Genomic DNA, 23,177 nt, shown 5'->3' on the forward strand with positions numbered 1-23,177 from the left:
TTTCAATTTCATGGAAAAGCTTGCGGAGAACTGGCAAAAGGTCTTCTTTAAATATTGGGAAGAATTCGCTAGTGAATCCATCTGGGCCTGCGCTTTTGTTTTTGGGAAGACTTGATTTCGGTTTGATTTCCTTGATATGAATGGGTCTTTTCAGGCAATCCAAGTCTTCTTGGTTCAGTCTTGGGAGATTATAGGAATCCAGGAACATATCCATTTCTCTAGGTTATCTTGTTTCATGACATACAGACTCTCAAAGCAGCCTCTGACAATCTTTTGAATTACATTGGTTTCTGTTGCAATGTCCCCTTTTTCATTTCTGATTCGGTTTATTGGGGCTCTCTCTCTTTCATTGTGAGTCTTGCTAGTGGCTTATCAATCTTGTTTATTTTCTCAAAGAACCAGCTCTTGGTTTCACTAACCTTTTGGATTGTTTTTTGGGTTTCCATGTCTGATTTCTGCTCTAAGTTTTATTATTTCTTTCCTTCAGCGGGGCTTGAGTTCCTTTTTTTGGTTATTTTCTAAGATCGTGAGCTGTGAGGTCAGGTTATCTAAGAGGCCCTTTCTTCCTTCCTTAGGAATGCTTGCAAAGCTATACATTTTTCCTCTTAACACAGCTTTAGCTGCATTCCATAGGTTCTGATAGCTCGTGTCTTCATTCACATTTGTTTCCAGGTATCTTTTGATTTCGTCTTTGACTTCCTTCCTGACCCACTCGTTGTTCAACTTTGAGTTGTTTAATTTCCAGGTGTTTGATTTGTCTCTCCGTGTCTGCGTATGCTTCGTTCCTATCTTCAACACATCGTGGTCTGAAAAGATTGTTGATACTATTTCTATCTTCCGGATTCTATTGAGGTCGGTTTTGTGACCTTACATGTGGCCTTTCTATTTTGGACAATGTTATGTGTGCACTGGAAAAGAATGTGTATTCTTTCTTTTTGGGGTGTAAAGCCCTGTATAGGTCTATTAGCCCTCTCTCTACTATTTCTTCCTTCAAAGTCAATGTCTAGCATGCTGAGTTTTGTTCTTGTTGATCTATCCAGAGATGATAAGGCAATGTTGAAGTCTCTGACTACTATTGTGTTGCTAGCAATGTCCTCCTTGAAATCTGTTAGCAGTTGTTTTAAGTATTTAGCTGATCCCTCATTAGGTGTGTATGCATTTAAGAGTGTGATTTCTTCCTGTTACACATATCCCTTGATAAACAGAAAATGACCTTTGCTGTTCCTTCTAGTCTTTTTCAACCTGAAATTTATGTTGTCAGATATTAGTGTGGCTACCCCAGATTTTTTGAGGGAGGTGTTTGCTTGCAAGATTGTTTTCCATCCTTTAACTTTGAGTCTGTGTTTGCTCTGACCATTCAGATGACTTTCTTCTACGCAGCAGAATGTTGGGTTCAGTTTCCGCATTCAGTTTGCCACTGTGTCTCTTGATTGATGCATTTAGACCATTGACATTGAGAGAGATTATTGTTAGAGGGTTTTGTGCCATCTTTCTGTAGGGACTTGTTGTGCTTGTAGGGTGTTTTCTTGTCTTATAGAAGCCCTCTTAGTGGTTCTTTCAAGTTTGGCTTTGTCTATGAAGTTCCTGAGCTGTTGTTTATCCATGAAATAGTGTATGATTCTTTCTGAGTTAGAATGAGAGTTTAGCTGAATAGAGTACTCTTGGTGAGGCGTTCATTTCATTGAGTTTTTTCACTATATCCCCCCATTGCCTTTGGGGTTGGAGGGTTTCCTCTGATAGGTCTGCTGTAAATGTACGGGGTGCTCCTTTGTATGTGACTTCCTTCTTCAGCCTTGCTGCTTGCAGGATCGTGTCTCTATCCATATCATCCATCATTCTGACTCTGATGTGTCTTGGAGTCTTTTTATTAGGGTCTCTTTTACTTGGCACCCTTTGGGCTCCTTGGATCCGGATGCCTGCATTCTCCAGCTCTGGGAACTTTTCGGCAATGATATGTTTAACTGTGGCTTTTCCATTGGGGTTGCCTCCCTGTCCTTTTGGTACTCTGATGATTCTTACTTGCTCCTCTTGGATTCATCCCCTAGGACTCTGATTCACCCCAGGGCTATTTTGAGGTCTTTTCCCATGGTCTGTTGTTGTCTGTAAGCTTTCTGGTGCTCATCTTCAAGCTTACTGATTCTGTCCTCGGCTGTAGCCATTCTACTGGTGAGGGCACTCAATGAGTTTTTTATTTCATCTATCAAATCCTTTATTCATGACATTTGTTTGCAGCTTTTCTATTTCTGCTCTCATTTCTTCCGGTATTTTGTTGGCTGCCTGTTCCACTGTTTCATTCAAGTCCTCTTTTAATTTCCTGGATGTCTGTTCCACTGTTTCTTTGAGTTCATTGAACATCTTCAACATTTTGATTCTGAATTCCTTATTGGAGAGACTGTTTTTGTGAGTAGACCCTGTTGGGGGCCTCTGGACCTTTTTCTTCATCTTCCCCTCTTGGCGTGGTGGGGATCTGTGCTGTTTTTTCATGTTGTGGTGGTAGTATGAAGGTGGGAACCACAGTTCACTATGAGTTTTCCCTCTTGGTTAATTTGGGGATTCTGGGTGAGCTCGGTCTAGTGGTCGCCTTTTTCCCCTTCAGGAGTTGTGGCTTCCTCTCATGTTCTCCTCTGTGGCCTCTAGTGGAGCTTCGGGGGATGTAGTCCTCTACATTGGACTTGTACATGTCTATGGGTATTATGGTGCAACTGGGATGAGCTAGTGGATTATTGGCCTAATGTATTAGAGATGGCCGAGACATTCTCCCCCGAGTTACGTGATGGAGGTCAAGATATGAGTCCAAATTGCTAGGAAAGGGGAAAATAACTGCTGCCCTCAGAGTAGGCCATTCCCCCTATCCACGCCCCCTAGCTCAAAGGCCAGGCTCCCTGGCTCAGAGGCCACACCACCAGGACCAGGCTGCATGCTGGTTCCCTGGTTCGCTGGTTCAGCTGGGACCAGGGGAGCCAGAAACAGTAGCTGGGGGTTGGAAGGTGCTGTTTCTCTTTAACTCTTTGGTGTGCTAATCTTGTTACTGTCATAGGTTACTGTCACAGACAACGAAGAAATTCCTCCAGAAATCAGATCCTCTTCTGAATGCACCCATCCTCCACCTACCAACTAATCACGATCACGATCACGACCATCCTGTTGTTCATCGATTGCCTTGAGCAGGCTCCAGTAACGTCTCCTTCATCCTAGCCCTGAGATTTTTTAAAAGTGCCATATTAAAGGCTCTTTCAGGGTTAGGAGAATGAGCCCCATCATTGTTACTGGTATTGGGCATATTGGGTACACCACGGGGAGTTTGCCAGACTCTGCCCTGTGGGCAGGTTACATCTGGTAGCCTACCATTTTGTCCAAAGTTAGAATGAGATAATAAGGTGTTGCGCAGCCGCAAATGTGGCTGCGCACTTCTGGGATCTAGGTTTTATAGTCTCTGGGTCTTGGCTGCTGATGGGATTACATGGCGCCAGGGGGCCAGTTGGTGGGTGTGACCCCTGCCTACTGGAATATGGAGGATCTGGGTGGAGGATGCTCAGCCCCGATTGAGCAGGCTTGGAGATCTCAGCCCCGGGACCCGTATGCCTTTGTTCCTCTGCTGGTACCTTCATGCGTGCAGAGAGCGGTCTCAGCATGGTGGTGGCTGGTTCTGGAGGTCTTTGGCTGCCAGAGCCCTGGTCGGGACGGGGAGGGAAACTCAACCCACTCCCCTCTAGGGGCCCTGGCGAGGACAGCCAGGCGCGGGGGCAGGAGACTCTGCGCTGTTCTCTTCCGGGATCTGGGTTTTATAGTCTCTGGGTCTTGGCCGCTGATGGGATTACACGGCGCCAGGGGGCCAGTTGGTGGGTGTGACTTCTGCCTACTGGAATATGGAGGATATGGGTGGAGGATGCTCAGCCCCTATCCGAGCAGACTTGGAGATCTCAGCCCCGGGACCCGCATGCCTTTGTTCCTCTGCCCGGTACCTTCATGCGTGCCAACTAATACTTTTACCAACTAATACTTTTGTTTATTAGCCCTCAGTTTCATATTGCTGAATCTGGACAGATGTCTAAGTATAGGTTAATGGATTTGCCAGAGTATATGTCAATGTGCAATGTTGAGAAAATCTATAAAATAATTTGTTTTGTTTTGTTTGGGGGCCACACTTGGTGATGCTCAGGGGTTACTCCTGGTTCACTGCTCAAAAAATCACTCCTGTTGGTGCTTGGGAAACTGTATAGTATGTCGGCAATGGAATTCAGGTCATTTTTGTGCAAGGCAAGTCCCCTACCCACTATACTATCTCCCTACCCGCTGTCCTATCTCTCTGGCCCCTGAAATAACATTGGAGATCCCAAAATTGGGGAAAACAACTCTTATTAGATGTGTATTTGCCTTCACTTACTTCCTAATACTTCCAGCTCTACCTAGGGAACCATACAAAGTTTCTGACTTCTTGAAGGTCAAGTGTAAAATTGTGCAGTTGGGTTTCTTTTGGTGTGGGGGGCGGTGGGGCCAAACCCAGCAATGCTCAGGGGTTACTCCGGTCTCTGTGCTCAGGGATCACTCCTGGTAGTAATTTGGGATCATCTGAGATGCTAGGGATCCAACCCACGTCTGCCATATGCAAGGCAAGTGCTAGACTATCTTTCCAACCAAACATTACTGAGAATTAAAAGTTCTTTTGGTGGTGGTGAAATTTAGAGGGGGGAGTTAAGGGATGTGAGGAAGAAGCATGGACTTGCAGGGAGTCCCAGACTGGGAACACAAGATCTAGGCATTAGGCACATTTAACACTTTTTGTTTTTCTATTATTCACTTAAAAATGCTATTAGTATTTTTATTCTGAATTTAGATTATTTGGTTTAGTTATTCTTTGTGGCTGGAGCAATAGCACAGCGTGTAGGACGTTTGCCTTGCATGCAGCCAACATGGCCGACCTGAGTTGGATCCCTCCGCCTCTCTCGAAGAGCCCAGCAAGCTACCAAGAGTATTTCGCCCACACAGCAAAGCCTGGCAAGCTACCCATGACATATTCGATATGCCAAACACAGTAACAAGTTTCACAATGTTACTGGGCCCACTCGAGCAAATTGATGAACAGCGGCAGGACAGTGATCAGTGATCAGTTATTCTTTAAATAACATTATTAAAGTTGAAGTAACATGATTACAAAATACGAATGCTATTGGTTTCCATGTACAAAGTGAACTTTACCTGGACCACCGCCGAAGTGCTGAGACACCACAGTTCGTACATCCCCTCTAATCTGACTCTTTCCCCGCCCCCCCCCCCACAAATCCCCAGGTTTGATGTTCATGTTATGAAAGGTGATTCGTAAATCTTGTTATGCCCATCTCTGAGAAGAGAGTAATAGACATGTTAAAAGTTGATTTTAAAAATAACATCTTTGTGTAAGAAGCAATGTAATCTGATGTGCCGAACTGCTGATAGCGAAGCAGATTCATAATATCCCGGCATGAAAATACGTTTTATGGGTGGTGTATATGTGTGTGTGTGTTGTGTGTGTGTGCGTTGTGTGTGCGCATGTGCTCATGCATTCGCCATACAGCAGTGCCCAAGGAATACTCCCAGCAGTTCTTTGAAAATTATTTTATGGGGGGATTGAACCCACACCTCCCACATGAAAAGCATGTGTTGCAACCTATTGATCTATTTTCCTGGGCCCCTAAAAGGACATTGCGGAAGTTATCAAGTAAACTTACTATGTGGAAATATATAAGGGCACCTGAGTGCTTTGTGGATTTGAAGGGTTAAAATTCAAAGTAGGTTTGGAGGTGGGGATGCTCTAAGAATCCATCGTTAGAAGGACTGAGTGGCAGCCTATGCTTAGAAAACCAGAATTTCTCAGGCTCTAAGCAAAACGTTCATAAGATAGTATGACTTGTACTTGCCTATAAAATTATAAAAACACATGCAATAAGGTAGCTACACCAGTCCTATAAAGAAAAGGGCAACTGATATTTCTTGTGTATAAAATCTGTTTGCAAACTGCATTGTGTGGCTGAGCTCTCATCTGGAGGACCAACACCTTGCCCAGAGTGTGGCACTCAGTTGTGACCATGAATGATAGCTCCCTTTCCCACTTCCATCCCTTTCTTCCATTCCTCTTAAACCTTCAGGTCATTCATATACTGCGAAGGTAATGATGTGGCTGAGATTCTGACTTTTGCCAAGGGAAATAGCTCATGGAAATATAGGGAGTTGAACTCTGAATAAAAATAATGCACTCCATAATCAGCTTCAAATGTACCATCAGTGATTAAAATAAAAATGAAACATAAATTAAAAACCTATCAGCAGGCAATCCAACTCACCACAGTGTGTGCTGATAAGACATTCACTGTCACAACGTAGTTTGACTGTCTTGTAGACAACGTCAATATTATTTTTAAATTGGCAGAGGCAGCAGGTTAGATGGTTAGGTAAGATCCTATGAATGGAAACACAGAGAATTAAGTGCAGAGTCAAGAGGTTACTTTAAATAGGTAGAAGAGGCAGTCAAGGCCACTGAGCAGCTATTGAAAAAGTTCCTGAGAAACATGGATGAGGTGTTGCTCAAACTCTGAGGTGGTGGGAACCCAACTGGGAGGTGATGCATGCAAAGCGTGTACTATTGCTCCAGCCCTCAGAAAACTGAGTTTTGTTTTTTGGTCATATCTGGTGGTGCTCAGGGGTTGCTCTGGGCTCTTGGCTCAGGGATCATTCCTAGCAGGCTCGGGAAACCATAGGCAGTGCGAGAGGCTGAATGTGGGTTAGCCACATGCAAATCAAATACCTAACTCACTATCCTATCTCTTCAGCTCCCAGATAACAATAAAAAAACATCAGTTACAACCTGGGGTGTTATTTCTCTATGGAGTGATCAGTCGGGGGCACAGAGATAAGCAACATTCATGGAATGAGGTAGCGTGGAGGGCCAAGAGTTCTCTCAGACAGATGGCATTAATCAAACCCAGCAACCTTCTTTTATTGTAATACAGTACACTAGGGGATGCATCACCAAATCCATGTGGACAAAAGGCTATTGATCTTGCTCTGTCGATGATTAACCTCCCATCCCCATATTTCAATCATCTACATTTCCGTCTAGACAGGATGTCCCCTCTAACTTTGCCTAAACAAAGCATAGCGTAATCAATCAGTGTCAAGGAGTAGCTGCATCATGACATGCTGACCCCTGCCCAGTTCAATCAGAGTTCCAAGCTGCTTCCAGCATGACACTGAAAGCAAGGCAGTGTCTGTAGGAACTTCCTCATGACTCTGGTCGGGCTCCAACGTCTCCCCCTTTTTGTTTTGCAGCCAGCTTAGCCTTCATGACGACATGTGCAGCGTGTTGTTATTGGGCTATTCTGTTTTGTTTTCTGAATTTTTGGCAGGCTATGTAAAAAAGAAACAACAGAACAATAAGTACAGACATACTAATAAAGCCCATCACAAGGACTAGAATATACTTCTTAGGATTTAGTTGAGTGATCCCATCCAACAATCCACCCCCAATGGTATCAGGTCCCCAGACTTGCAAGTGGGCCTGAAATACACAGTGAATGTTAATTTGCAACTCTATAATTTTGTCGGTCATATTTTTGATGGTTTAACAAATACTTTTTAACCTTTTCCCATGGAGATTCAGACTCATAATAAGGTACAGGAGTTATACAAATGCAGAAGTATTCCAATCACATTTTAGAGTGTGTTGTCTTCTTAAACTCGGTAGCTGGTCACCGAGTAGGGTAACAGTTCGTGTAACATCGGACAATTCCTCTTGTAATCCTGCATCAACTTGTCACTGGGTTGTCCACAGTTTCTGAGAGTCCTGATGCCCTTTCTTTCTTTCTTTCTTTCTTTCTTTCTTTCTTTCTTCTTCTTTTTGCTTTTTGGGTCACACCTGGAGATGCACAGGGGTTACTCCTGGCTCTGCACTCAGAAATTACTCCTGGCAGTGCTCAGGGGAACATATGGGATGCTGGGAATCGAACCAGGGTCAGCCACATGCAAGGAAAATGCCCTACCTGCTGTGCTATCGCTCCAGCCCCCTCGTGCCATTTCTTAACAAACTCAGCAGTCTGAGATCCTTGCCTCAATGCAATATGAGCCGTTGCTGCTGTAGCAGTGATGGCAACGAGTCCCATGATAATGGCAATTACGAGTCCTACAAACCTCTTTGTGTGTGGCGCCAGGGGAGTGACCAGCCGGCGAAGAATGTTGGTAGCTGGACTGTCTTCCCACAAGCGGTTAAGCCACACAGGCATCTAGACCCCCATGGAAGCTCTAAGAAGATAGATGCTTTCTTCTGCTGTGAGACTCATAGTGTTATTAATACAAGTGAACATAGAGCAGTCACTGCAAGATATTACCTCTGCTACTTTATCCCAGCTAATTCTCCCTTTCAGCATGGCATATGGCAGTGGAACACAAGCCTGTATATAGCGGGTAAGATTTCTATCAAAATGTAAAGTACGTTTTGTTCCGACATTGTTATGTTGGATAAAACTGTCCGGGCTGTCATGTATCCAAAAGAATTCCCTATTTTCCATAGATGATTTTGTTTCTTATGCCCAGGAAGGAAGGGTGTAGGAGGCGGAAAGCTACCTCCGCACCCCATTATGCCAATATTCACTGTATCACTGTCATCCCCTTGTTCATCGGTTTAATCAAGTGGGCACCAGTAACGTCTCCATTCGTCCCAGCCCTGAGATTTTAGCAGCCTCTCCTTACTCATCTTTCCCAACATATTGGAGGCTCTTTCTGGGTCAGGGGAATGAGACCCTTTATTGCTACACTTTTGGCATATCGAATATGTCATGGCTTGCTTGCCAGGCTCTGATGTACAGGTGGACTCTTGGTAGCTTGCTGTGCTCTCCAAGAGGTATCTATCTTATCTATCTATCTATCTATCTATCTAGATAGGTAAGTTGTTGCTTTCTGTCTGAACCCCATCAAATCTGGTGTGGCAATTATGGAGAATGGGTAGGAAGTGTCTTGTGATATGTCGCAGCCGTGCGGTCCAGGAATATGTTCACTCATGTGAGGCTCGGCCCAAGCAAGTAGGGAGCGGCCTGGAGCGTGGCTGCGGTTGGGTTGTGGAGGTCAGTTGCTGGGGCTGGGTCCCTTGGGGCGGGGAGGGCTCTCACTCGTCCCCCTCTGGGGCATCCTGCATGAAAAAAAGCCTGGTGCAGAGTCTGGTGTCATGGTTATGGGGTCCTCATTTTATGCTCCCTTCTGGAGGGTGGCCGATGAGAAGATTATCTGGCACAAGCAGGGTGTGGCTTATCGGTGTGACCCGTGGGTCACCGGAGACTGGAGGAAGCGGGCAGAGGATCTCTGCTCCTGGCTACCGTTTAAGCCCGGAGTCCAAGGTCATAAAGTTCTGCATTACCTGGGTTCCGTAGGACTTCACTCATCCGTGAGGCTCAGCCCGAGCATATGGAAAGTGGCCTGAGCATGGCAGCAGTTGGGTAGTGGAGGTCACTGCTGGGGCTGGGTCCTTTGGGGCGCCCCAAGTGAAAACAGCCTGGCACGGAGTCCAGTGGCATGGTTATGGGGGCCTCATTTTATGCTCCCTTCTGGAGGAACAGCTATGAGGTCTGGAGGGTAGCCTATGACGAGGTTATCTGGCGCTGGCAGGGTGTGGCTTATGGCTTATGCTAATATTAGAGTTAATTATAATTTGGGACACTTCGGAGCCTTGTATTGCTCCCCAATTCAGAATATTCTTTAGCTCCTTTTGCCCAGGCTGAGCCTACTGGACTCCAATCAATAGTTTTTCCATAAGAGGAATCAATATAGATTCTAGCTTTTTCTCCTTTACATCGTTTCCAATATATCCAGTTTTCTAATTCAATAACTTTAGGGAGTTCACATAGGAGGCAGAGATGGTAGAGTATCAAAACTTTCACTTCCAGTATCCAGAAATCCATTTGCTGCGAGCAATAACAATGGCTTTCTTTTTTTTTAAGCAATGGCTTTTTATCAGATTCAGTAGAATTGTGATATTCAGCCATTCAGTACTGCGTGTGTGTTTTTAAGCAATGACTCCCGTTGCTAGTGCAGATAGGCATCCCTTCCACCCTGATAACATATTCAGGAAAATTTGTGCCTTCTTCTTTGGGTTTGATTAGGTCTCTACCATCAGCCTGGCACCAAGTCTGGTGGCACGGCTATGGGGTCCTCATGTTATGTTCCCTTCTGGGAGAAGTAGCCCTGTGATCTGGATGCTGGCTGATGACGAGATTATCTAGCGCTGGCAGGAGGTGGCTTCTGGGAGTGACCCCTGTGTCACTGAAGACTGGGGGAAACAGGCAGAGGATCTCTGCTCCTGGGTCCTGTTGAGCCCAGAATCCAAGCTCACAAAGTTCCACATTACCTGAGTTCCTTGGGACTTCACTCATGCGTGAGACTCAGCCCGAGTGAGAGGGGAGTGGCCAGAAGCATGGTGGTGGTTGGGTTGTGGAGGTCGACTGCCGGGCTGGGTCCCACAGGAGTAGGGGGCGGAATGAGAGAGACAGGCCCATCCCCTATCCCTGGAGGCCTGGAGTTTGCTGTCACTGAAACTGCATACCTGCACTTCTCATTGGGTTCTGGATGTTGGTGGCCCCTGGGATTTTTAGGGGGCAGGTGGGACTCTGGAGGTCATGCCCACAAACTGCTTCTGGCTGCTACTTAAGCTCCTTAATGGTCATGATCCAGAGATACACAAAAGAATTTCTGAACTGAGCAGCTCTCTGCCTTCTCCCCATCCTAATTATCTAAAACTTTAGAATTCCAGGAACACACAGCCACTTTTGTGGCCGAATGGCATTGTACTATTCATAACAAGCAATACAAAAGAGAGTATGAGGGAAATTGTCTGCCATAGAGGCAGGGGGAGGGGTGGGACGGGGGCGGGTATACTGGGGACATTGGTGGTGCAAGATGTGCACTGGTGGAGGGTTGGGTGTCCTATCATTGTATGACTGAAACTCAAACAGGGAAGCTTTGTAACTGTATCTCACGGATTCAATGATTTAAAAAAATAATAAATAAAATTACCATTCTGAAAATAAAGTAATGTGGAGTTCATGCCAAATTCAATTAGCTGAATCAATGGCTGAATAAATACCAGTACCCCTACAAAAAGAGGGAGAGAGAGAGACTGAGAGAGAGAAGAGAGAGAGAGAGAGAGAGAGAGAGAGAGAGAGAGAGAGAGAAAGAAATAAACAAGCCTTAAAAAAATTAAGTGAAATAAATGTCAGAAAATCAACTTACAGCTTTTCTAATTTAAGATTCATCATGAGGATGTTTTGAACTGCTGCAAGTGACACTTGTGTTGCTCCCATGTCTCTGAGGGAGAAAGCACAAGCATGATGTGAATCCAAATACAGAAGCTCTAGAGTTAAATAGATGAGATAAATGAAGTGATAACTTTGATTCTGGCTTTGCTGTAAATCCAGGTCAACTGTTTGCTGTAGACTATAATTCCAGAGAGCTCTTGCTGATAAAAGCCTTTTCTATCATCAAATTAATGACACTTTGGAGAATAAAAAAATTTCCTTCCTTCCTTCCTTCCTCCCTCCCTCCTTCCTTCCTTCTCCCTCCCTCCCTCCCTCCTTCCTTTTTCCCTCCCTCTCTCTCCTTCCCTCCCTCCTTCTCTCCTTCCTTCCTTCCTTCCTTCCTTCCTTCCTTCCTTCCTTCCTTCCTTCCTTCCTTCCTTGTCCGACTTCTAAATTGCATCTACTCCTTTCAATGATTCTTTTTCATGTGAGCTGCGGGTGGCCTTGGATTTTGGCCACATCTGATAGTACATGGGGGATATGTTGGGCACTGTACTTGTGGGTTACTCTGAGTAGAGTTCTGGGGAACACATAAGGGGTCAGAGGTTGAATCCAGGCCTCCAAGCAAGCAGTGCATGGGCTCCAACCACTCACCTATCTGGTCCTCTTTTCTTTACTTTCTTTTTTCAATAATGTGTCCATTATTACTTGTTACTTTCTGAATAAATAATACTTCTACACGCATCTGTATGTTTCTTATCTATATGTACTCAACATAGCTCTTTTCCTCTGTTGGCTGTTGCCCATGTCATTCTTTCTTAATCTTTTCCTTTGAGAATAACTGTCATTTCAATAATCCAGTGTTAAAATTAAAATTATAACTTTTAAATTCAATGCAAAACACTCTATCTTTGACAAAAGTGGAGAAAAATAAAGACAGCAAATCATAGCAGAAACCATATAAGCTACAAACTTATTACAATACTTACAGATATTTTAATGCTGGCAATTTAAAAAGATAAAAATCTTCAATAGTTGTTAGGGGATTATGGCTGAGAATTCTAAAAAAAGAATTAAAATTATATGCATAATCAGTATGTAGCATTAAAATTTATATTTAATTTATTGGCATGAAAAGGTAAAGGTAAAGGTAAAGGCCCTCCCGTTGATCGTCGATTTGCTCGAGCGGGCCCAGTAACGTCTCCATTGGAGACTTTGTTGTTACTGTGTCTGGCATATCGAATACTCTCGGTAGCTTGCCGGGCTCTCCGAGAGGGGCAGAGGAATCGAACTCGGGTCGGCCATGTTGGTCGCTTGTAAGGTGAACGCCCTACCCACTGTGCTATCGCTCCAGCCATTGGCATGAAATTTGAAGGTGAAAAAACATTATTTTCTGTGATTATTTATAATCACGCTTAGAATCCATAAAGCATTCTTTTTTTTTTCTTTTTGGGTCACACCTGGCGATGCACAGGGGTTACTCGTGGCTCATGCGCTTAGGAATTACCCCTGCTGGTGTTCGGGGGGAACATATGGAATGCTGGGAATTTAACCCGTGTCAGCCGCGTGCAAGGCAAACACCCTACCCGCTGTGGTATTGCTCCAGCCCCAAGCATTCTCCCTTTGAGAAACACCCAAGTCTCTAGATGACAAAGTGAAGGGGAACCGGGGGGGGGGGGGGGGGGGGAGAAAATAAATGTAGAGCAAAGAAAAAATATGCTGACAAATTTTTCCAAGTTGAAAACTCTAGGAATAGGGACCAAATAGAACAGCAAGTGGGGCACTTGCCTTGCATGCAGCCCACTTGTGTTTCATTCCTGGAACCTTACACAGGCCCTGGAACACACCAGGAGTGATCCCTGAACACAGCGTCAGGAGTAAGCACTGGGCACCACTGGGCATGTCTCCCCATCAACCCCAAAGAAGAAATAAAAACCTAGGAGTGATGATGTCTGCAGAAGTCCTTGCTCTGCAGCAAATATTATTTCTAATGGATGCCTCTACAATTCAAAATGTTTCTTACACCCTGAGAAATTCAAACTACTTCATGACAACACACCCAGCTAAAGATTAAAATAGGGTCAATCCTTGGTTTTGGACAAAGAAGACATGGTCAATGGAAGAGGAGCTGTTAGAAGCTGTCTTCTTACCAGTCATTCCCACAGAGATCTTTGTGCCCAGACCTTTGTCACGCTGTATGTGATCACGGACTCACCTGTCAGTCTCCTGGACTTTCAGCTTCCTGAATGCCAGGGTCACCTGACTGTCACTGGTCTGACAATATCGGGTATTTACTAGATACTTCAGAAATAACATTATGGATATATTGGTCAAATGAACCAGTTCCTGCCCTCCCTCCCTCAGTTCCTCTCTCTTTTCTTTCTTTCTTTGGTTTGTGGGTCACACCCAGGAATGCTCAGGGATTACTCCTGGTGGTGCTTAGGGGACCATATGGAATGCCAGGCATCGAACCTTGGTCAGCCGCCTGCAAAGCACGCACCTTTCCTGCTATATTACCACTCCAGTACCAGAAGCAGTTCATTTTTGACAAAAGATTTTGTTCCAAGATGCTAGAATGAATTTTCTTCTTTTAAAAACATGCAAACTCTTTAAAACAAGCAAAGAAATACACAGGAGGGAAAAAAAAACGGAAAGAAATTTTCAGTAAACTCTATTCAAGAAACATTGGCATACCCTTGCAGGATAGATAGATAGATAGATACATAGATAGATAGATATAGATACAGATATATATATATATATATATATATATATATATATATACGCCACGCTCCAGGCTGCTTTCCAGATGCTCAGGCCAAGCCTCACGCATGAGTGTAGCCCCACAGAACCAGGTGAGGTGGGACTTTGTGACCTTGGACTCCAGACTCAATGGGGCCCGGAAACAGAGATCCTCTGCCTGCTTCCCCCAATCTCTGGAGACCCAGGGATCATGCCCATAATACCCACCCTGCAGGTGCCAGATAAATACCTCATCTGCTGACCTCCACTACGCAGCTGCCCCCATGCTGCAGGCCGCTTTCTGGACAGTGTGGCCACAAAGCGGCATGCAACACAGCATAAGACACTTAATACCCATTTTCCAAAATTACTGCACCACATTTGATGGGGTTCAAATATGGTGTGAACTATGGGAATGCCTGTAACGGTGATTAGAGGCCTCCCTAAAAGCCTCCATCCCTCTCAGAGAGCCTGGCAAGCTACAGAGAGTATCCCGCCCACACGGCAGAGCCTGGCAAGCTCCTGCCGACCTCGCACATGAGTGTAGCCTCACAGAAGCAGGTGAGGTGGGACTTTGTGACCTTGGACTCCAGGCACGTACCCGTGGCATATTTGATATGCCAAAAACAGTAAAAACAATGGGCCTCATTGCCCTGACCTGAAAGAGCCCCCAATACGGCAGTGTTAATAAGGATAAACAAAGAGAGGCTGATAAAATCTCAGGGCCGAACTAGGCTGCCAAAACGAAGGACTAAAATGACTTTACTTTCAACGAACGTACGCTAGCATCCGAAGCACCCATCAAGGACCTGATGGTGCAATCGCAGATTAAGTATGACATCATTGGTCTGACCGAGATGAGAAGGCATCGATCACATCATGCCATTTACAACACTGGAGAAGAACTGTTCCTCGGAACATGTGACAATAGAGGCATCGGTGGTGTTGGTGTCCTGGTCAACATGAACTTGGCCATGAGCATTGATTCATATGAATGCCTAACAACCCAAATCAGACGATTATGCTTGAATAGATGTGGCTCACTGCTGGCAGTTTCCATCTTCATCGTCTATGCACCAGCATCCAACTACGATGAAGAAGGTATTGAGAAGTTCTACATGGAGCTGGGGAAGTTCTATAAAGAAGACCACACCTCCTACAAGATCATTGTAGGTTATTTTAATGCCAAGATAGGACTGAGAAGGTTGCCCAAAGAACTCCACATCGGGACCAATGGCCTAGAATGGAACGAACAGGGTGAGAGACGGTCTGAGTTCATCATGTTGACCAAGACCATACATGGTAACTCACAGTTCCAGAAGGCCAAATTCTAAACATTGGACATGGGAGTCTCCTGGTGGACAGTTCCACAGTGAAATTGACTACATCATTTTCAATGGACTGTTTTGCCTGACTGATGATGCTGTTGTCCCAAAATTCCAAAACGGATCGGACAACCATCTCCTTCATGCAAAATTCTACTTTATGGAGCAAGGAGGAGGGACTGCAAAGTTTAAGAAGAGAACTTCCAGAATGACCACCAAACGGGAGCTCTTTGGCACTATTGAGGCAACGTAGGAAGATGCCGTCGCTGACATCAACGAGGAATCCAATTGACTGGTTCAGCACCTCCATGACTGCTCAAGGAATGCCAAGAGTGGGAAAGTCACAAACAGATGCCTGTCTTAGGAAACTCTTGAGCTCATTTGCCAACGTGGTTTGCAGCAAGCCTCTGGCAATCACAAGCTAATGTCCGAGCTCGCAAAGCTGTGCAGAAAAGTGATAAAGGAAGACCTCAAAGAGAGAAGAGCAATAGTGTTGTCTGATGCGGCAGAAGCTGGGAAAAATATTCGCAACACCTGCCTGTCCTTCGCCAACTATAAGTAAGACCAAGATGACTGCCCTCCGATGTCCTGATTGATCTATCACATCTTCCAGAAGGGAAATGGAGAAGATTGTTCACAACTTCTACTTGGATCACTTCAACAGCCATGTCCAAGTGCCCACATACCAAATTCCACAGGATGGATATGTCGTTCCCAACGTCCTCCTTTCCGAAATCCGACACACCATTTCGTTGGTAAAGAAGTGTACAGAACCTGGCCCAGACAAGGTCAGACCCAAACACCTGAAGAATCTGACACCAGTACTGGTCAATACACTGGCTTGGCTCTTCACACTCTACCTATCTGGATGCAAGGTTCCTTCCCAATGGAAAACCAGCAGGACCATTCCGTTGTACAAGAAGGGAGACATCCACGACATTGGCAACTATCGCCTGATCTGCCTATTGTCCGCCATCTACAAGCTGTCATCCTGAATAGGATTGGCAGAACACTAGATGATGGACAACCATGCGTGCAAGCCGAGTTCCGAAAGAGATTCAGCATGATCGACCATATCCACACTACGCTCACTGAGATTTTGCAAGAGTTTAAGATGCCAAAGATGCCACTCTGCCTAACGTTCATCGATTTAAAAAAGGCCTTTTATTCTGTTGAGACTGACGTGGTCATCGAAGCCCTAGCCCAACAGGGCAGTCAAACTCAGTACATCAGGATCCTCTGTGGCTGTATTACGGATTCACCACTAGGATCTCACCATTCTACAAGAAAGTGATCATCGATGTTAAGAGAGGGGTTTGGCAGAGCGATACCATTTCACTGACACTCTTCAGTGCCACCCTCAAGAACGTCATGTGATGACTGGAATGGGAAGGAATGGGAGTAAAGATATACAGTCAGCAACTGCACCACCTCTGCTTCGCTGATGACATCGTTCTAATAACAGCAAACATTAACCAAGCATCACAACTGCTGGACGACTTTGACCGTGAGCATGAAAAGGTCAGACTGCAGCTGAACCTCACAAAGACAATGTTCATGAAAAATGGACTAGTTCCTGGCAGTTATGTATACCTAGGTCGAGAACATAACAAGACGAACAACCTGGCACCTGAGCTGCACAGGAGGAATAGAGCGGTGTGGAACACCTTCAAGAACGTTGAAGAAATAGCTAAGAGGACTAAGAACATCTGGCTCCATGGACATTTCTTCGACTCCACCGTTCTTCCTACACTAACATACACCTCAGAGACCTGGGACCTACGAAAACAGGATGAGAACGCTATTTGGGTCTCCCAAAGAGGAATCAAAAGAGCTATGCTTGGAGTATCACGCTTCACTCAAGTGAGAGAAGGAATCTGGAGATCCGACTTCCGTCAATGATCGAGAATCAGGGACACTGTCTCATTTGCCAAGGCGTCAAAAATCAGATGGGCAGGACACATAATGCGATTTGAAGATGACTGCTGGACCAGAGCCGCTACCGACTGGATTCCACGGGATGTCACGAGAATGCCTGGGAGGCTGGAGAGATAGCACAGCGGGTTGGGCATTTGCCTTGCACGCGGCTGACCTGGGTTTGATTCCCAGCATCCCATATGGTCCCCTGAGCACTGCCAGGAGTAACTACTCCTGAGTGCAGAGCCAGGAGTAACCCCTGTGCATTGCCAGGTGTGACCCAAAAAGCAAAAAAAAAAAAAAAAACACAACGATTGGCCGCCCAATATGGGCATTCCTAAATAAACTAGAAATTGAGCTTCCATATGACCCCAAAATACCACTTCTGGAAATATATTCCAAGGGTACAATAAAGCACAGTAGAAATGACATCTGCACCTATATGTTCATTGCAGCATTGTTCACAATAGCCAGAATCTGGAAACAACCTATGTGCCCGAGAATAGATGACTGGTTAAAGAAACTTTGGTACACCTGCACAATGTAATACTATGCAGCTGTTAGGAAAGATGAAGTCATAAAATTTGCTTGTAAGTGGAAGGTCATGGAGAGTATCATGCTAAGTGAAATGAGTCAGAAAGAGAGGGACAGACATAGAATGGCTGCACTCATTTGTGGAATATAAAATGAGACTGACACCCAAGGGCAGTAGAGACAAGGGCCAGAAAGATTGCTTCATAGTTGGTAGCCTATGTCATGAGCTGGGGGAAAAGGCAGCTGGAATAGAGAAGGGATCACTAAGTCAATGATGGTTGGAGGAATCGTTCGTGATAGGAGATGTGTACTGAAAGTACACAAAAAATCAAATGTGATGGTCTCTCAGTATCTATATTGTAAATCATAATGCCCCAAAGTAGAGAAAGAGTATGGGGAAAATTGTCTGCTATAGAGGCAGGGGAAGGGTTGGGATTGTGGAAGGGGGAGATACTGGGGACATTGATGGTAGAAAGTGTGCACTGGTGGAGGGATGGGTGTTCGATCATTGTATGACTGAAACTCAAAGATGAAAGCTTTGTAACTGTAGATCACGGTGATTCAATTCAAAAAACAACTCTCAATAACTTTGTAAATTGTGGTTCTTTAAGTATTTTTTTAAAAAGAGATGTGCACACAGTGAACTTCATATTTGTCCCCCAACCACGCAGCTTACCTGAACAAATATGGATACTTAGTTTGGGATAGACCTCACTGTCCTCTTGCTAGGGACCACAGAATCTCTAGTGGCTTCCAGCCCAGGCCACTGTGGCTGAGCAGATGGCTCTCTGCATGTGCGCATGGGGTGGAGTTCAGTCTCAGGAAAAGCAAGACCCCAAAAGGCACATGAATCCACCTGAAATTCAGGCAACGAAGGTCTTTGCTGCTCTTTGATATAAAAGAGAAACGGTGCGCAAGAACCACGCTGAGAAGTGGCACCCCTGACAAGCACAGGTGTGAGCTCCGCTCCTAGGACGTTCTTACACAAAAGTAGAAGAGCGACCCCTGGTGGTCATGTGTGCGAGTCTCCTGCCCCCCAAAAGGACAGAGGCCTTCAGCAAAGCGCCTGGCCAGAGGCCAAGCGCCTGGCCCTGATGTGGGATTTGAATATGGGAGCATCACAGCCAGGGCTGTGTATGACCCTCAGACATTTTGCAACAATAAAGAGGAGGAAAGCTAAACATGTTGGCGGGGGTTGGGGGTTGTTGGGAGACTACAGGGTGTGGCTGGACCACATCTGGGTGGTCCTCGGGAATGGCCCCTGGCAGTGCTCTGGCAGCAGTACTAAGTTTAAACAGAAGATGTCTCCTTGCAAAGATGGGAGGAAAAGATGCACTTGGGAGACTAGAGTAGTTGCTGAATGTGATGAACTCCTCAACTTTCCCACCAGTCACCCCTAAACCATTCCAAGGTCCTGAGCGGCCTTCATCTTTAAGGTAGAAGCTTCTGAACTAGGAGAAGCTGCTGCCAGGAGTTCAGAACATAACCCCAAATGATAACAATGCCTTCGAGTAAGCTCTTGTGTGGACACTTTATCTAAAGACAGGTCATTACGCCTTGTGGCGGGGAGAGAGTGAGGGCTTCGCCCTGACCACAGCTCCGTCTGCCTTCACAGTGCAGCTCCCCACCTCACTGATCATCTCCACAGTGGGGTCACGTGGTCAGTGGGAACAAGTTTTGGGTTTCCTCTGTTCTATCTTAGTTCTTATGTCTTGGCAAAATACTGAAGTTCCACAAACAAGCCAGAGTGTCCACATGCTCTGTCTGAGTACGGCAGCGCCTTTGCACTTTGTCAAGTCTTCAGTTGCTACCATCATGGAACTTGTATCGTTCGAACCGACGAAATGACTAAAAGAATTGTTTAAACGAGCCAGCAGTCTAGACCTGTGTAGGTGAACGAAGAAACACTTGAAAGTCAGAAGGAGAAAAAAAAGTTACTTGGGACCAGAGCAATCGTACAGCAGGTAGGACGTTTGCCTTGCACACAGCTGACCTGGGTTTGATCCCTGGTATCCCATATGGTCCCCCAGGCACCACCAGGAGTAATCGCGGAGAGGAGAGCCAGGAACAACCTCTGAGCATGGTGGTGTGGCCCATAAACATAAGCAAAAGGAAAAAAAACAAAACTGAACATTTAGGATTAGCAAACACTGTTGGATTTCCATAACATACTTCATTCCTGATTTCATCTGTAAGAGATATGATTAGGACCCTTTCAAAAACAATGGTCAATTCTCAAAAATTTAGAAATTTAGCTCCCATTTGACCCAGCAATACCACTCCCAGGAATATATCCCAGAGAGGCAAACAAGCATAGCCGTAGTGACATCTGCACTTGTTTGTTTATTGCAGCACTCTTTACAATAGCCAGAATCTGGAAAAAACCTGAGTGCCCGAGAACAGATGACTGGTTAAAGAAACTTTGGTACATCTACACAATGGAGTACTATGCAGCTGTTAGAAAAGATGAAGTCATGAAATTTACATACAAGTGGTACTACATGGAAAGTATCATGCTAAGTGAAAGGAGTCAGAAAGAGAGGGACAGACATAGAAAGACTGCATTCATCGGGGGAACATAAAGTAACAAGCAAAATAGGAGACTAACACCCAAGAATAGCTGAGGTAAGTACCAGGAGGTTCACTCCAAGGCTTGGAGGCCAGCCACACATGCTAGGGGAAAAGGTAGCTCAGATAGAGAAGGGAGCACCAAATAAAGGATTTTGGAAGGATCCTCCCAGGATGGGAGATGCATGCTGAAAGTGGACTATAGACCAACATGATTGCCACTCAATGCCTCTTTTGCAAACCACAGCACCCAAAAGGAGAGAGAGAACAAAGGGGAATGCCCTGTCACAGAGGTAGGGTGGGATGGGGGACATAGGGGGTGGGAGGGATACTGGGATCCGTGGTGGTGGAAAATGGGCACTGGTGGAGGGATGGGTACTCGATCATTGTATACCTGAAACCCAAGCACAGAAATCTGTAACTCTACAACTGTACCTCATGGTGTTTCACTAATAAAAGTTTTTTTAAAAAATGGCATCTTATAAATATTCTGGCAATTTATGGAAAATTTATTAATGTAGTTGCAAATTATTATGGCATACTGTAGGTGACCTGTTACTCATTCAACTGATAATGTGTTCACCTCTCAGTGTTTATTAATATTATAGATGCTTCATTCAAGAAACTCACTGAATGATAACTACCCGGAATCCACGAAGAATCAAGGCTTTGTGGGCCCTGAATTTTATATAGTTTACTAAAACCCTGCTTAACAAAATAAATGAAATGCAAAATTATGAATATAAAAATTGCTGGGATCTTCCCCGAGATCTTGCAAGTAAGGTTTGGAGTTCAGCTTCCTCATCAATTCACCTCAGCTGGGCCTGTTTCCTTTTGTGCTTAGGTTGATTACATCTGACGGGTCCTCAGCCCACTGAGCTCTCTCTCTGGCTCTCATCTCGAGCTCTTCCCAGGTATATTTAATGCAGGGAGTAAATCATGATCAACCCAGCTTCTAATCAACCCAGTCATTTGTCAGATAGGCCATAAAGTGACGTAACTGAAGGACTAGCATCCCTGGCCTTTGGAAAGAGATGTAACAGCTTTTTTTTCCTTGTTGTTTTTGGGCCACACATGGCAGGGTGCTCAGGCCTTACTCCTGGCTAAGCTCAGGAAGACCCTGTGGGGTGGTGAGGCTTAAACCCAGGTCATCCATGTGCAACGCAAGCCACGCATCCACGGTAATTGTGCTCCAGTCACAGAGTTTTGATCACACAGGCAAATTGTACCTGAAAGGAATGAGCTTGGTCATTTAGAAAAATTAGGACCCAAAGAAAGGAGCCTACCCCCCAAAGCATTCGGGCCCCAACACATTCGGTGCTGGGGTGGGTAGTGCCATCACTGGTGTTTGGGGGTCACTTGGTGCAGTGCTGGTGAACCATGTCGTGCAGGGGCTTGACCCTCGGGCTCCAGCACTAAAGCATGCACTATCTCCCCAGACTCCGTGACAATCTGTTGAGCTGACCGAATTGGTCGTAGGAGCTAGTTCTATTTAAATCACATGACAGGGATGATCATTTCTTTCCAGGTATCTCTGATTCTTTCATTACCTTTTTCTCTCATTTCAGAGTAAAATTTCAGTATCTCTGTATTTCTGTCCTCCCGTTGTTCATGGATTTGCTCGAGCGGGCCCAGTAACGTCTCCATTTTGAGACTTGTTGTTACTGTGTTTGGCATATTGAATACGTCACGGGTAGCTCACCAGGCTTTGCCGTGCGGGCGAGATACTCTCGGTAGCTTGCCGGGCTTTCCGAGAGGGGCGGAGGAATCGAACCTGGCTCGGCTGGGCTGGCTGTGCACAAGGCAAACGCCCTACCGCTGTGCTGCAATGCAAATCAATCATCACCTTCTCCATTTTCAATTTGTTGGGTTTTCTTCTCATTTTGGGGGGGGCACATTCTGAGGTGTGAATGGGGGTCACTCCTGGCAGTGCAAAGCGTGGACTCCAGCTCTTTGAGCTGTCTCCTCAACCTCATTCATCATGAGTCTTTCTTAGTATACCACCCACCGTTATCTCCAGTGTCATCCCGCTATCTTGTTACCCTGCCGTCTGGACTAGCAGTGGGGCTCTCATGCTTTCCCACCAGCATCTGTCTTCTTTCCTTCAGTATTTAAGGTTCTTGGTGACAAACACCCTGCTTTCTTCTTCTGTATAGACAGGCCTGACGCTCAGAAGAAATGTCACTCTGTGAATGCTCTTGAATGTCTTAACTTTTATGAACTATGATGCGTTTCCCCGCCCCCAACCCCCACCGTCTCCTATAAAACTATACCGAAACTGAGGTTCTTATGATGCCTGGTATAATAAAATGCTTAGTAAAAATGCGGCATTAAAACAATGAGGTAACTATTATCTCTAAGCCTGCTCCTTACTAAACTGGTCTTCCGGGGAGTCAACTCAGGTCTATACCCGTGAAGAATCACCGAGCTGCCTTCCTGCCCTACCTTCATCGAATCTGCAGGAAACTGTGTAAAACTGGATTTCTGAAACACAAGCAGGTGAAGACTCGTTTTCAAAGGAGGATCTTCCGCTTGAGTACAGAATTTCCTTTATGTCTCTGAACTTTGATCTGCTTGTGTCACATCAAATCAGAGAAATCAGAGAGAACTTTTCACCCAAAGGGTATAAAACCACAGACTTCTTACAGACGAGTAATCAGAAAAGTAAGTATAATGAAATTAGACAACAGCAACGTATTTTTGATGAATACTTTTCACTCAGTCTGACGTAACACAAACGCTTCTGGGGTCAGAGAGATAGTTTCAGAGATAGAGCACATGTCTGCCATGTATAAGGCCCAGAGTTTGATTCCACCGCACCACAGAACTCCAGGTGCCA

General features: G+C 45.3%; 1 protein-coding gene across 1 annotated transcript in view; it reads right to left on the bottom strand.

The window, feature by feature from the left end:
* Positions 1-23,177, bottom strand: part of LOC130026172 (leucine-rich repeat-containing protein 37A3-like) — a 46,073-nt gene that overhangs the window by 9,534 nt on the left and 13,362 nt on the right. The window contains exons 6-8 of the mRNA XM_056116956.1: positions 12,242-12,313; positions 11,248-11,322; positions 6,318-6,433 (exon numbers count right to left, since the gene is read on the bottom strand). Coding sequence (XP_055972931.1) covers positions 6,318-6,433; positions 11,248-11,322; positions 12,242-12,313 — 263 coding nt within the window. The remainder of the gene's footprint in view (positions 1-6,317; positions 6,434-11,247; positions 11,323-12,241; positions 12,314-23,177) is intronic.

This window comes from Sorex fumeus, unplaced genomic scaffold (genome assembly GCF_029834395.1).
Source record: "Sorex fumeus unplaced genomic scaffold, SorFum_2.1 ptg000001l, whole genome shotgun sequence".
NCBI lineage: Eukaryota > Metazoa > Chordata > Mammalia > Eulipotyphla > Soricidae > Sorex > Sorex fumeus.